This window comes from Choristoneura fumiferana, chromosome Z (genome assembly GCF_025370935.1).
Source record: "Choristoneura fumiferana chromosome Z, NRCan_CFum_1, whole genome shotgun sequence".
In the NCBI taxonomy this organism is placed as follows: domain Eukaryota; kingdom Metazoa; phylum Arthropoda; class Insecta; order Lepidoptera; family Tortricidae; genus Choristoneura; species Choristoneura fumiferana.
In genome coordinates, this window is record NC_133472.1 from 28,253,907 (window position 1) to 28,268,237 (window position 14,331).

General features: G+C 36.8%; 1 protein-coding gene across 2 annotated transcripts in view; it reads right to left on the minus strand.

The window, feature by feature from the left end:
- The window catches only part of Nost (Nostrin), a 58,159-nt gene that overhangs the window by 7,173 nt on the left and 36,655 nt on the right, over positions 1-14,331 (minus strand). For both annotated transcript variants that reach the window (XM_074095418.1, XM_074095410.1), the window contains exons 2-6: positions 13,470-13,671; positions 5,595-5,680; positions 1,444-1,587; positions 529-610; positions 297-427 (exon numbers count right to left, since the gene is read on the minus strand). In XM_074095418.1, coding sequence (XP_073951519.1) covers positions 297-427; positions 529-610; positions 1,444-1,587; positions 5,595-5,680; positions 13,470-13,589 — 563 coding nt within the window. In that variant the 5' untranslated portion in view covers positions 13,590-13,671. The remainder of the gene's footprint in view (positions 1-296; positions 428-528; positions 611-1,443; positions 1,588-5,594; positions 5,681-13,469; positions 13,672-14,331) is intronic.

The window sequence follows — 14,331 nt, forward strand, 5'->3', positions numbered from 1 at the left end:
GCTGTTATAACACGATATGTTGTAGCTGTGTGTGTAATCATTCACTTCGACTCTCGTGGCACTATCTATACCTACCTACTCGTAACAAATGAAGTTTATGTAGCATCTAGAGCTCTTCAATACGTTCGCATTGCATTTTTTATTCAATTCGCTGGAGCTGTTTGCATTGCTAGTTATACTTAAATAATTAATAAGCGAAGGATCCTTCAATTAGACGATAAAACATCAAATTCAATCGACTTTCGTAATAAAATGTATGATGTCGTATCGTCGAATGCATTGCAAAACAGGCACACCTAATGTCTAGTGTAGCATCTTGCAGTTTCTCATTTTCCCTCGCTGCTGCGTGTGAATTCTTTTTAGACTTAGATTCATTCGTCCGCCACTCGGTGAGAGACCGCGACGTCTTATCCACGTTTCCCTCGATCTGAAACCATAAATAAAATTATTGGGTTAGGTATTCGATTACGCCAGAGAGCTCTGCATGAGAGCTATAAACCTATTTATGACGTTCCGTGTTCCATTTACCTTCTTTCTAAGTTTCAATTGATTGTCGATTACATTCTTCATCGGTTTCACTAGTTCTTCCGTCAGGGCGTGAGAATATGTTCTGCAATAATAATTTGTTGGTGATTAGGTACCTACTGCATAAAAATATTAGGTAGGTACTTAAACTCATAGTGTCTGTTCGTAAAGTAACTTGCGGTTGACAATAGCTATTTAAACAGTCGAAGTTAATTATTTCGTGGCATTACGTCATAACTCATCCAGTCACGTTTTTTGTCATCGATAAACAAAATGTTTTTAGGGTTCCAGAGCCAAAATGGCAAAAACGGAACCCTTATAGTTTCGCCATGTCTGTCTGTCTGTCCGTCCGCGGCTTTGCTCAGGGACTATCAATGCTAGAAAGCTGTAATTTTGCACGGATATATAAGTAAACTATGCCGACAAAATGGTACAATCAAACATTTTTTTAAATTTTTTTTTAGGGTACCTCCCATAGACGTAAAGTGTGGGTGTTTTTTTTTCTCATCCAACCCTATAGTGTGGGGTATCGAAAACCATTAGGGGGTTGCTAACACGATTTTTCGATTCAGTGATTTGTTTGCGAATTATTCAACTTTAAAGTGCAAATTTTCATTAAAATCGAGCGTCCCCCCCCTCTAAAATCTAAACCGGTTGGTGGAAAAATTTGAAAAAAATCATAATGGTAGTAAGTATATCAAACTTTCAAGGAAAACTATAACGGCTAAGTTTGCTTGAGAATTATTAGTACTTTATGAGTAAATAGCAGCCTAAGGTATAAAATATACCTAAACTTGGAAGATTCCGTATAAAATACGAAATCCTTAGAAAAATATTACTTAATTTTGCGTAATGGCTATGGAACCCTATTTTGGGCGTGTCCGACACGCTCTTGGCCGGTTTTAGTATTTAATTAACCTGTGAATATCAGCTCGCTTCTCCATTTCCAACGCAACATGTTTCCACGCCTCTGCGCAGGAGCCGATGCTCTCTTTGCATGCTTTGCTTAGCTTTGTCCCAAGTTTGGCCAAGCATTTTGAGTAGTAATTTTCTGCCTCTACCCTGTAAAAACAGAACGGACACTTAAGAATTTTACGTTTGCTAAAAAGTTAATGTAACTACAGGTGTTTCAATTTGTTTATGGTCGTAAATATTACTGTGCATTATGTAAACCGATAACGTTTCTACAGCAAATGGTAAAATACAAATAAGTAGATTAGTATACTCAGCGGCACAAAATTTAGCCCACTCTAAATACATTCAAAATTACCTATTACTGCATACATTTGAGGGCCAGATTTTTTTCCGCTCAATAGGTACCTATATTAGAATGGGTGTTATATTTATGACCGTTGCCTGTCGCGTCTCGTGGCCCACTTGGCAGTTGGCGGCACCTCGCGACGTTCTATTTTCAGATGTTGTGGCCATTGCTGCGTCCTTAATTTTCGAACAGTACATTTATATTTAGGTTTTTATTATTGTTGACAAACGTTTTGTTTGCTCAACAACAAAAGAATTACCTACTAGGTATGGTAGCATACATAACATGTCTCTTACTGCTGCTGCAACTGTTTAATTCTAGTCTTTTTTACAAATTTGTTTTAACCCTTTAATTAGCAATGTAGGTACGAGTAGTTAAAAAACAACACTCATGTTTGAAAATATCCTGAGACCAGTGGCGGATTTACCAGTAGGCTGAGTAGGCGGCAAATTTGGCTTAATTTCTTTTCGGACGAAAATAAAAAAAGAACATTTACATACATTGAGAAAACTAGTTTCGAAGAAGTGAAAAGAAGAAGAAGAAGAGTGTTTTCTCATAAAATTAATCAATTAAAACGCTTTATTTACCTATCCTCGTTTCGCTCAACTGTTTCTACTAGAACTGTGCTTTGCGAATATAGGACGGGAAAAGAAGCTATTCTGTTGGTTCATGACAAACACATCTAGAATCAGAAGTAATGAACAAGATTTCGTACGATATAATATAATAATGATTTTGCAAATTTAAAATCTCGTAAAAAGCTAATGTAAAACTTTAATAATGTCTGATTTCAAGCCCATAATTAACCGGATTATTAACAGAAAACTCAATAGATATTTTGTTTGTATTGTTTTAATTAAGGGATCGGTAGCGGTAGCGTAGGACGTCCACCAACGAGATGCACGGAACGGACCTAGTTACAGTTAAAGTCGGTTCACGGTGGATGCAGGCCGCTTCCAACCGAAGCAATTGGAGGTCTATGATGGGGGAGGCCTATTTCCAACAGTGGACGTCCTTCGGTTGAGATGATGATTATGATGATCAAATAGGTACATTATATTTAAAACTTTTTCCATAATTTTGTTGTTTTGATATATTTTTGTCTTTTTAGGGTTCCGTAGTCAACTAGGAACCCTTATACTTTCACCATGTCTGTCCGTCTGTCTGTACGCGGGTAAGCTCAGAGACCTTTTGTACTAGAAAGCTGTCAATTTGACATCGATATACATATCAGTCACGCTGATAAAGTGGTACAATAAAAAAAAGGATTTTTTTAAGGTTACCCCTTAGACGTAAAATGGGGGTGTTTTTTTTCTCGATTAACCTTATATTGTGGGGTATCGTTGGATAGGTCTTTTAAAAACATTGGGGGGTTGCTAAGACAATTTTTCTATTCAGTGATCTGTTTGCGAAATATTAACTTTAGTGAAAATTCTCATTGAACTCGAGACCCCCCCTCACCCCCCTCTAAAATCTAAACTGTTGGGTGGAAAATTTAAAAAAAAAATCAGAATGGTAATAAATACGAATTTATAAAATTTACAAGGAAAATTATAGCGGCTAAGATTGCTTGCGAATTATTAGTAGCTTAAGAGTAAATAGCAGCCTAAGGTATAAAATATACCTAAACTTGGAAGATTCAGTACACAATACGAAATCCTTAGAAAAATATTATTTGTTTTTTTTGTAAGTTGTTTGTGGCCTAAATTCGATATTTTCAGACATGAAAGAAGGATTTTTATTTTTAACAATCTTTTATTTAGTTTTACCTGTCTCGTCTGTCTGTCTGTAATCAAATCTTTCAAGTTAAATTTGACCAACTTCCAGTAGTCAGATTGACTTGAAATTTGGAACACTTGTGTAAATCGCGTGACAATATAATAATCTGGTAATGACATCCTGGTAATCCAGCCAGGATTTTCTCCACAGGACGGAACTCTTCAACGGTTGATAGCATCGACTTGTAATTTGGTATACAAATGTAGTTTGGGTGACAATGCAAGTACAGTCAACAAAAAGTACAGACAGCAAAAAAAGCTTGTATTAAAATACCTATATTAAACCGGCTTTTGTGAAAAAACCACTAAATTCAAGAAAAAATACTTGGGTATTAAAGTGTAATATATATAGTATGCAGTTCAATAGTTTGATTAGATACATGAACTATAACGCCGTTAAACGTCTATTGATAACTTTTTCGAATTCCTCCGGCAATTAAAACCAAACACAGAGATTTAAATCTCTGACTAAACAATAAAGTATTGTTTCATAGCTGTGTTTCTGCGGAGCGCAGCGTTTACTTTCCTCGAGGAATGTTGATAAGATTACAATCCAGCCATCTTAGGGATTTCTTCAATTTTTAGCCTCATGCAGGAAGCGAGAGTAAAACATATCGTTTAATGTCTTGGGAGTGTAAAATACTTATTTTTTTAATTTAATTACTGCCTAAGGCCAAGTGAATATTTCAACAGCCAACAACAATAACCTACCTACATACCTACATACTTTAAATTTTGTCATAAGAAGTAATTGAAAAATATTTGTCCAACTATCTGGACTAGTATATAAATTCACATTTACATCATCATAATGTGAAATTGTCTAAGGGGTCGTCCTTCCACATTTTGACACTCGGATAAAATAATTATAGGTATTATTCTCGAGAAATTTGAATTTGAAAAATAAGCGATTGTTTCTAAATTATTACCGTTAGTAAAACGTTTCGAATTTCTTCCTAAAATACAGTGGCATTACTTGACACCCATGTTATTCATTTCCCCGCATGATTGTGAATGAATCGTGACATGATAACGATGCGAACGCAATGCTCTAAAATTCAAAATCCTTCACAATGCGCCTTAGCAATGCGCTCAGCTCAAGACATGACATGACATGAAGGCTTTAAATAAGTACCTAGGTTCTTTGGTTTTTAATTCAGCGAAATTCTTAAAACTGCCATTAATAATTAGACGTTTCAGGGGTAGGTACCAGACATTTTTTTACTCATCTTATTATAAGGATACTGAACTTTCATTTATTTAATCAAACTTGTTATCTACGATTGTTTGCCAAATTACTTCTATCTTGGTGAACAGATTGGCATTTCTATCATCACATCACAAATTCTGTGCTAGCCAAAAGGAACCCACCTTCAATGGTGTACTGTAGGTACTCGTACCTACTGGCGAAAATGAAAATAAGTGTATATATATTTCCAAAAGGGTGCAATAGGCTAAATTGGCTCGGGTCTAGGGTAGTAAAATTTGAGAGGTGACCAAACTTGGTGACATTTTATTCGAATTCTCGCGCTCTGCGAATCAGTTTACGACAAGTGTGTAATAATTTTGTGTACATTGCAATCTGGCGTAAGCCTAGACCAGGGCGAAAACGCGATTCCGCCAGGGAGTGCGATATAATTTTTTGTTCTAAAAACCGTTTCGTTTCGTTGGCAATTTTGACGTATATGCACCTACTGTATACCTACTTCGAAGTGGGGTTCATAACCCATTTAAACTTGAAAAACGATTAAACTAGCTTTCGATAAAAACAAAATTGGTGTATCTGTTTGGGAGCTATAATCCCACAAACAAACACACGTACATAGCGATTAAACTTATAACACACCTCTTTTCACGTCATGGGTTGAAAGTATTTCACAGGTGGATCTCAATTTTCGGAAACAGGTGTGAAATAAGTAAGGACCAGTACGAGACATTCACAATTTAAATTTTACATGTTGATCCAATGTTCTACACAAGTTTTATTTTATAATTAACCGGCTTGAATTTAACAGAAAAATAATACCTACCTTTCTTGTAATATCGCAGCTAGTTCTTTGCTGAAATCACTGCCTTGTTTCACGTACAGGCGAAGCTCATCAAAGCCGCTCAGAGCCTGAAATAATATCCAAGAATAGTGTTAGAATTTACTTAATATTTAAATTTAATGGCAAAGCATGTTGGACCGAAACTTATTACACTTAGCTTATTATGTTAAACTTGGTTAAACAAAGTCAAGAATATTATATTTCATTAAATGTCATTAATATTCTATATGGAAGTTTGAAACATTTTTAAATAAGATTATCAAACAATTCAATACATTAATTATCAATATATAGCTTTTTACCGCGACTTTGTCTGCCAACAATTCGTTAATCGCTAACCCGAAGGAATTATGCAATTTTCCGAGATATAAACTACTTATCCTTTGTTCTTCCTAGGGTCTATAACTATCTTCATACCAGATTTCATTTAAATCGGATAAGTGGTTAAAGTGTGAAGAGGTGACAATCAGATAGACAGACAGACAAACAGAGGGACAACCGTCTTACTTTCGTATTAATAATATTAGTAAGAATAATAGGGATCAGATATCTACTAGGTCGGTATAGTAAAGGAAACAATAAAAATCACAAATAAATAGTACGAAAAAATACACTGCTTTCCTATTTAACCCATAGATATTAAATATTACATTAGTTGTGCCCAAACTGCTGTGCACGACCGTCGACCATTTTGCATTTCTACATATTTATCTGGTACATACCAGTAGCGCGAACATTTTTAGAAACCCGAAGGGTGAGAGAAGCGTAAGTATAAATAAGTATATCTTCCAAGTCCTCGAAGTAAGTGTCTAAGTAGACAAGTTTTGCAATACGAGTTCTTGTCGTTACCCGTCTTGTAAGAAATTATGACAACCAGATGACAACCAAGCTGTTTCGACGCCACGCTACTGGCACATATCTACCTACTTACGAGTATGTACGAAGGTAATGTAATTAATAATAATATTGTAGGCTATAGGTAGGTTAGTGGGTTATATTATAACCTTGAATATTTTTTCTCTTCACAGGTTGATCATTAACATACGGAATTTAAAAAGCGGAATTGTAACGGAAATGCGTCTACCTAATACCTACTCCTTCTAAGTATTTGGACTATCTTTTGCCCGCACCATTGCACGCCTATATTACTTGTATTGTGCCTGCATGGTTGATCAGGTGCACACGAGTAGGTACTGGCATTGCTTTTAGCAAAAACCTCCCTGCAAATATCGTTAGTCTGCTGTCAGGTAGTCAGTGGCGGAACTGTTGAATAAGTGTAGACAGACAATTTGTTTGTTGTGTTGTTGCTAGTATGTTACAAACATACAAGTCGGGTAAATTGTATGTTTGGATTGGAAAGTTTGTAATGTTGTTATCTACGCTGCCATGAGCATATTATGTAAGGTAGTAAAAGGTACATAATTTTCTATTCCTTTCAACTAGGTTAGTTTTATGTTATGATGAATTGATGAGGTTACGGGCAGGTACTATCAAAATTTTAACTACGGGGGAAGCACCGATATCATATTTTGCGAACGGCTTCCGTTACGCAATAGTAAGGTCAGTTTCCTGTGGCCTTCCTATCTTTCTTACTAACATGTTTATGCACATATTCTCGTTTACGTGTGTGCGTGTGAGCGTTACTGAATAGTTGTTAACAACATTAATTAAACGCGGTGAATAATTAATTCGGTGCGTCAGCTAGACTGGTTTTTCGCTCTTAATATGGGAAAAAATTAAAGAATAAACACTATATGTATTTTTCAGGTACTTATTTAGGCTTGTGCATTTAGGTACCTATCTGCTGTTCGACTAACAGTTCTAGCCGAACAGAAGATTATGTTAGGTACAGTTAACGTTCCACTACCTTGCAAACAGACCGTCAGAGATTTTGAATTTGATACCGGGTGTGGCCTGTAATACGGGCAAATAATTAAAACTAGATCGTACTCGTCAAACTAAACAACAGTACTTAGTGCAGCGACTTTGAAAAATAATTCGCTTATTTTTATTTTTATTACACTAAAAGTTTATTCGAAGAAGCAATGTAAAGCAAAATGTTTGATTTTTGTAGTGTGACAGGCGATGTCAGTTGGGATCCAGGATGGCAAACATTGAATTTTCGATTAAGTTTGTTAGAAAAAAAAAACAAAAGTTAAGTTTTAATTTTAATTAAGTGGGACCATGATGATTCAATTACCGGTGATCTATAGAACCTCCATTTTTAATATTATCCTCGGTTCTCGGCTACACAATATAATGAATATGTGATTTTTTGATAGTAGGTACGGTAGGTACGTAGCTACATCGTAAGACAGAAAACGCGCGAAGGTTCCGTCACTAAGTAAGGTCGCATTCGTACCTATTTAAAATTCGACACCTACGCTTTATTAATTCGGTATATTATGTAGTGATCTTTACATTGGCCCATATTCTCATTTTGTTTTGAACAGAGTCAACATGTCTTTATCATGATTACGATAGGTATGATTGTATTGTTTTTACGTCATGCATGAGGAGCAATGTTCCCAGTTCTTTGCAACATGAAATAAACGACCGCAGCAGATGTTGTACAACACATGCTTCATCTTAGACGAGTACGATAAACGAGACCCCTCTTGTTAATTTCAGTACCATCTACTGAATAATATGAGTGAGTAAGTGAGGAAAGACATCACGACCCTGAAATAAATTCCATTTCTATAAACAAGTTGTGTACCTAAGGACAAAAATATCTGTATTTTGATAAAGTGATAAACAAAGTACGATCAGTGAGTGGAAGATTTCTGCTTCAATTAGAAGGTTACATATAGGTACCTACATATGTACATCTACTCGGTAATTTTCAAATGGTAATTGATCCAGTTATTCATAAACAGAAACTACTTTATACAAGGTAGCTTGCTAGTTTAAGCAACTTATTTTTGGAAATGTCCTTCAGACAGTTCCTCATTGATTCATTACTTAAGATAGGTATACAGAACAGAACAGAGGAGCTTGCTTTGTTGAGATTATTGTAAATTATATATGCAAGGTGTCTTAAAACTAATCTATATTTTTCATCATCACATCAACACAATGAGGGCTATCGCGTATGAATTCACCGCTAGAGGCGCTAGTGTAGCGTGAGGTCTCCGAAATGTCAAATCTCATGGTTTTTGGGTGAGCTACGCGGGTTTATTTATAATTAGAATAATTTTGTGAATATTTTGTAATATTTGAAATTAATTATGGCAAATATGCGTTCCGGGGCAATGAATGTCTGTGTTTTGAGACAGTTTTGTCTTTCGGAAACCTTTGTCCTCCCTTTTTTCCGAACAAAACGGGGACTATGGAACACTGTGGCACCTCGATATTTTTATGGTACGGTTTTAAGGCGTATTAAATATGATTTTAATCTAAACTTTGTTTTCACGCCCGTAATAACAGACTTTGAAAGCCATACTTAAAAACCTCACGCAACAGTGCGCCATCTAGTGAGACAAAAAACGATAGCCCTCATTAGGTAACTAATCAAATTTGTAGTCGGTTCAAAGTTACGTTTTGATGAATTAGGAATCTTTCGCGTAGGTTGATGGATGGAGGGACGATAAAACAAGTTTTGTGAGTCAGTAGGAATATTTTATACTTAAATGTGGGTTTGCAATGGGCAAAGGACGTCGTTGTGCAAGTCGCGGCGTGTGCGTCGCAAGAAACGGCCGGAGGCGGGCGCGGGCCGCGGCCGGCCTCTACGAGTAGTGGGTATAGTACTCACGCCGACGTGCACGTAGCGGATACGAGAAAGTGTCGTCGACCTCACGAAATAAAAACACTTGCTACATCGCCCAGGGTCACTAAAGATAAGAATAGTTACTTTTGAAGCAAGTACCTACTGATATCGTTCTTTACTTATGAGAACTATCAGCCAGTTGCCATTTCATATTTTAAATAATGACCTTATCATTGGAAACATTTGTAAATATCTTAGATTATAAAAAATCCGACTACTACCAGTAACTAGTTACAGACCTACTTTATCTTATCTACCCTACACAACCTAGGTATGCGTCGCGTCCATGGCGCGGCCGTATGCGGCATTTCACGACGTCAAAAAAAAGATACCTATTATATATTAATTTACCTATGATATATTAATATACCTACTCGACCGAAATACACCTTCGTTAAAATAAATAAAAATAATAACATATAATATATAACCTATCCATTTCATTACAGACCTATACAAATAGGAAGTCAAAAATTATTTCAAAATTGCATTGTAAATCGTCAGGGCACATCGGGCCCCAGCTGATCACCGACAAAATACTTAGAAGTTAGAAGCGTTTGGTAATCGCCTCTCCCCTGTGCGACAGCTGGCCATCAAGTCCAGTCGTTTGGCAATGCTATCCGGTTGATCTACACTTCTACACTGCGAACTGCGAACAGCGCCATGTAATTACCCAGTCGTATTTTAATCGTCTCGGTGTTCCGTTTGTAGGATTCAATATAACCGATGCGTGGTTTGCTCTTATGTTTGCTTTGTTCATAGATTGAATAAATGGAGTATTTATATTGATTCGATTAGTGTGACCTAACAAACTTGTCAGCCGATTGGGAATGTGTACAGATCTACCTTAATAGGTAATATAACTAATAAATGGGTAATAATAAATTGTAGTGCACGTTATACAAATACAACTCATAACGAATCCGTAAAAACGGTTCTAACAATGTGAATGAAACTACTGTTGTTGTATATTGTGTTCTGTAACTATCTGCCATCTATTGACGAATAGCTGAATTATCTTGAAATATGCCACAATTTTTACCGGATAGATGAAGTATGTGCCCAAAAGAGGCCGAGCAAAGCTCAGTCGTCTAGGTACTCGATAGTAAAAAGAGTTGCGAGTAAAAAAACCGGCTAACGAGCGTGTCGGACACGCCCAAAATAGAGTTCTGTAGCCATTACGAAAAAAATAAGTAATATTTTTCTAAGGATTTCGTATTTTATACGGAATCTTCCAAAATTAGGTATATTTTATACCATAGGCTGCTATTAAAAAAATTAGGTATATTTTATACCTTAGGCTGCTATTTACGAGTAAAACTACTAATAATTCTCAAGCAAACTTAGCTGTTATAGTTTTCCTTGAAAGTTTAATATACTTACTACCATTCTGATTTTTTCAAAATTTTCCATCCACCGGTTTAGATTTTAGAGGGGGGGGACGACGACATTCGATTTAAATGAAAATTTGCACTTTAAAGTTGAATATTTCGCAAACAAATGGCTGAATCGGATGATCGTCTTAGCAAACCCCTAATAGTTTTAAAAGACCTATCCAACGATACCCCACACTATAGGATTGGATGAGAAAAAAAAATCACCCCCACTTACCCTAAAATTTTTTTTTTAGTTTTTTATTGTACCATTTTGTCGGCATAGTTTACATATGTATATATTCATGCAAAATTACAGCTTTCTAGCATTGAGTCCCTGAGCAAAGTCGTCAGACAGACATGGCGAAACTATAAGGGTTCCGTTTTTGCGATTTTGGCTCCGGAACCCTAAAAATGGAACACAATATTGCCATGTTTTTCAAATGGCTCTAGGAATACCAAAGTATAGGAAGGGTTGCCAGGCGTCCGGATACCTAAAGCCGGCCATAGTTAGGCTTTTTCAGTGCTTGTCCGGCCAAATTAAACGGTGTCTGGCCTGTCCGGCTTTTGTTAGGCTTTTTACAACGGACCAGTGACTTATAAGTTCATAAAAATAAAAATGATAATAACAATAGACATAACATTCAAATTTTTTGTCATCTATATACCAAGACACAAAACCCCTTCTTAATATTATAAATGCAAAAGTAACTCAGTCTATCTGTCTGTCTGCCGATCTCCCTGCTGTTACTTCTTCACGCTTAAACTGCTGAACCGATTAAGATGAAATTTGGTATAGAGTTTATTATTTTATTATAACTATGGGAAGTTTATAGGCTACCATTTAGAGGACAAAGAAAAAAAATTTTTTTTGACGCGTTCGCAGCCGCGGACATAAGCGAGTCCTTAATAATTGGGGCGTGCGGCCTTTTTGCCCAAAAGTACGGGTAAACTGGCTCGTCTGTCCGGCTATTACGTTTTGGAAACCTGGCAACCCTAAGTATAGGTAAAAAAGAAATAATTATATTACTTACAGCAGGGCTACTACGAAACTCGAAACTCGAAGTTCGTGTTGTGCAGGTCTCTGACACTTATACCTAGGCTACTATTTAATACGAGAGCGAGAGGTACGGTACGATACGAACTTCGAGTTTCGAGATTCGTAGTAGCCCTTCCATGAATGGACCAATGGCAAAGTTTCCAACAAGTATTACAGGCAACCAAACATAAAACTCCGTTTTCTTCGGTTTCGTGAGGTCGAGCTCACGTGCAATACAGTCACATAATTATATCTTCGCTAGCCTATCTACCGCGACAAGCGTATGAAATTGAGATTTGACATGTCGTGTCCAGACCGAGTTAACGTTTGTTTTTATTATATTCACATCACTAGTCGACAAATTGAGCATTGTGTGCGGGTCACGCGCCGCAACGGTATATATACATCAATGGAGTTTAATGATACTATCGGCGTACATGTAGTGGTATGTATAGCTGTACCCAGCACGCAATAACTTTCTTTGTAATGCAACTTTCACTGCTATAAGAATGCAGCCCTAAGCCGCGTGATCGAAGATTTAAAATAGTGTGAACGCTATCGCCGGTTGCGTCAGTTCAGAAAACGCTAGGACATGATTTGAATGGTGACCGATGCACGCGCTTCCGTCCGCTCGGGAAGTGCGTGCGCATCCATTGTAAAATAGAAACAGGCTCGGTTTGAATGGATAAACTATTTTAGTCTATCAAGAGCATGCGGATTGATTTTTTTAAACGTAAAACGTCATTCGATCGCACCAGTGGTAGTTCCTGTTTAAAAAAGTAAAACGCCTAGGTAGGTACTCGTATGGTGAAGTAGGTAGGTATTTATGTACGCTTTTAATGGGCCTATCTTTGTTACATGACGAGTGATTGTGCGAATATGCGAATCATCCTTGTAGGTATTTAAGTAGAAAGCCAGTAAGGTAAACGTACGAGTGCTCGTGGCTGTCCCAATAGTTACCGTCTTTAACTTTATATTATTAGCAATAGAGGTGACAGCTGGGTGTCAGCTATTGGACATTAAGACATCGACACATCGTGTCGAGCATTCGCATGTTTACCTCACTACTTAAAATGCGTCTCATTTCATGAAATAGTCCGACCAACGAGGCTTTTGCTACCCGAATAATTCTTCCGTCTATGAAACTTGGCACATGACGAAAATAGGTAATACAGACAGATTATAGATATAAAATAATCCAACAACTTTTCTTACGAGAAGTTAGGTATTTTTACCTAAACATGAAAACCGTTTATAGCTCTCTGAGAAAAAATCCTCAGACTGAAATTCTTTCTGTATACGTACCTATGTACTACTTATAATCTACTTACTTCTGCAAGTACATTTTAAGATGGTTATAAGAATAAACGCTCCTATATCTGCGACCAAATCCAGACTTATAGCATGCTACAAGTATCTTATAAGTGTAAATAAAAGTAGTCTTGAGAATGCTACAAGTGCAGATTTTGCTAGTTGGGTTGGTACCTACCTACTCTTCTCGGTGATTGTCAAAAACAAAAAATTTGAAGAGATGATCTGAAATGACGTGTTTTATTTCGAAATATACCTATCTATTTTCTTGTTACATAGGGTAATAAAAAACTCGCTACTGACATGCGACTACCTTAGCTATACGGGCCAACAATGCAGCCTGTTTTTTTGACGTAATAACTTACCCAAGAAGTGTCCTTAAAGGATTGATTGTTGGAAGTCCGCAAGTGTATCATGTCTTCCAGTGTGTTCTGCCAGCGGTCCATGCCGGCAGATATTTTGGTGGAGACGTTGTCCCTGTTCATGGCGCCTGCACCGTCGACGCCCTCGCTCGGAGTGTCATCACCAACGCTGCTGGCACCCTTGGCGCTGGTGCCGCTGAATGTTCTGTAAAGTTCATAAAAGTTAATAAACTAACTGCTGGATATAAAAAAATAACAAATAAGTTTCCGTTTATAATTTAATTTTTATACAAGATTTTTTTGCTGACTGTACTTTTTGTTGACTGTACTTGCATTGTCATCTAAACTGCATATCCTTACCAAATTTCAAGTCCGTACTATTAGCTATTGAGGAGTTCCCTCCTGCGGAGACGATCCTGGCAGGTCCACCAAGATGTCACTACCAGATTATTGTATTGTCATCAAATTTACATAAGTATACCACAAGTCAATGGGACCCCTGGAAGTGGGTCAAATTTTGTTTCTAAGATTTTACCCACACAAATAAACAAACAAACAAATAAATGTTTATTTTGGGCAAGCAAAAGAAAAGCTTTAAAAATGGAACCGACTACAAAAACCTTGAAAATAATTTTCTACCAGTCTGAAGTCGGTGCCTAGCACGAGCCAGCAGGAGTGGGACTATAGTCGTCTACCTCACCTACATACTATACAATCTCTATATATATTATACTGGGCTTCAATCACTCCTGCTGGCAGGTGCTGAGGCACTGACTTCAAACTATGTAGAAGAAAAATATTTTCAAGGTTTTGTAGTCGGTTCCATTTTTACTTAATTTTTTTTGTCATGGATTTTAGTGATTTA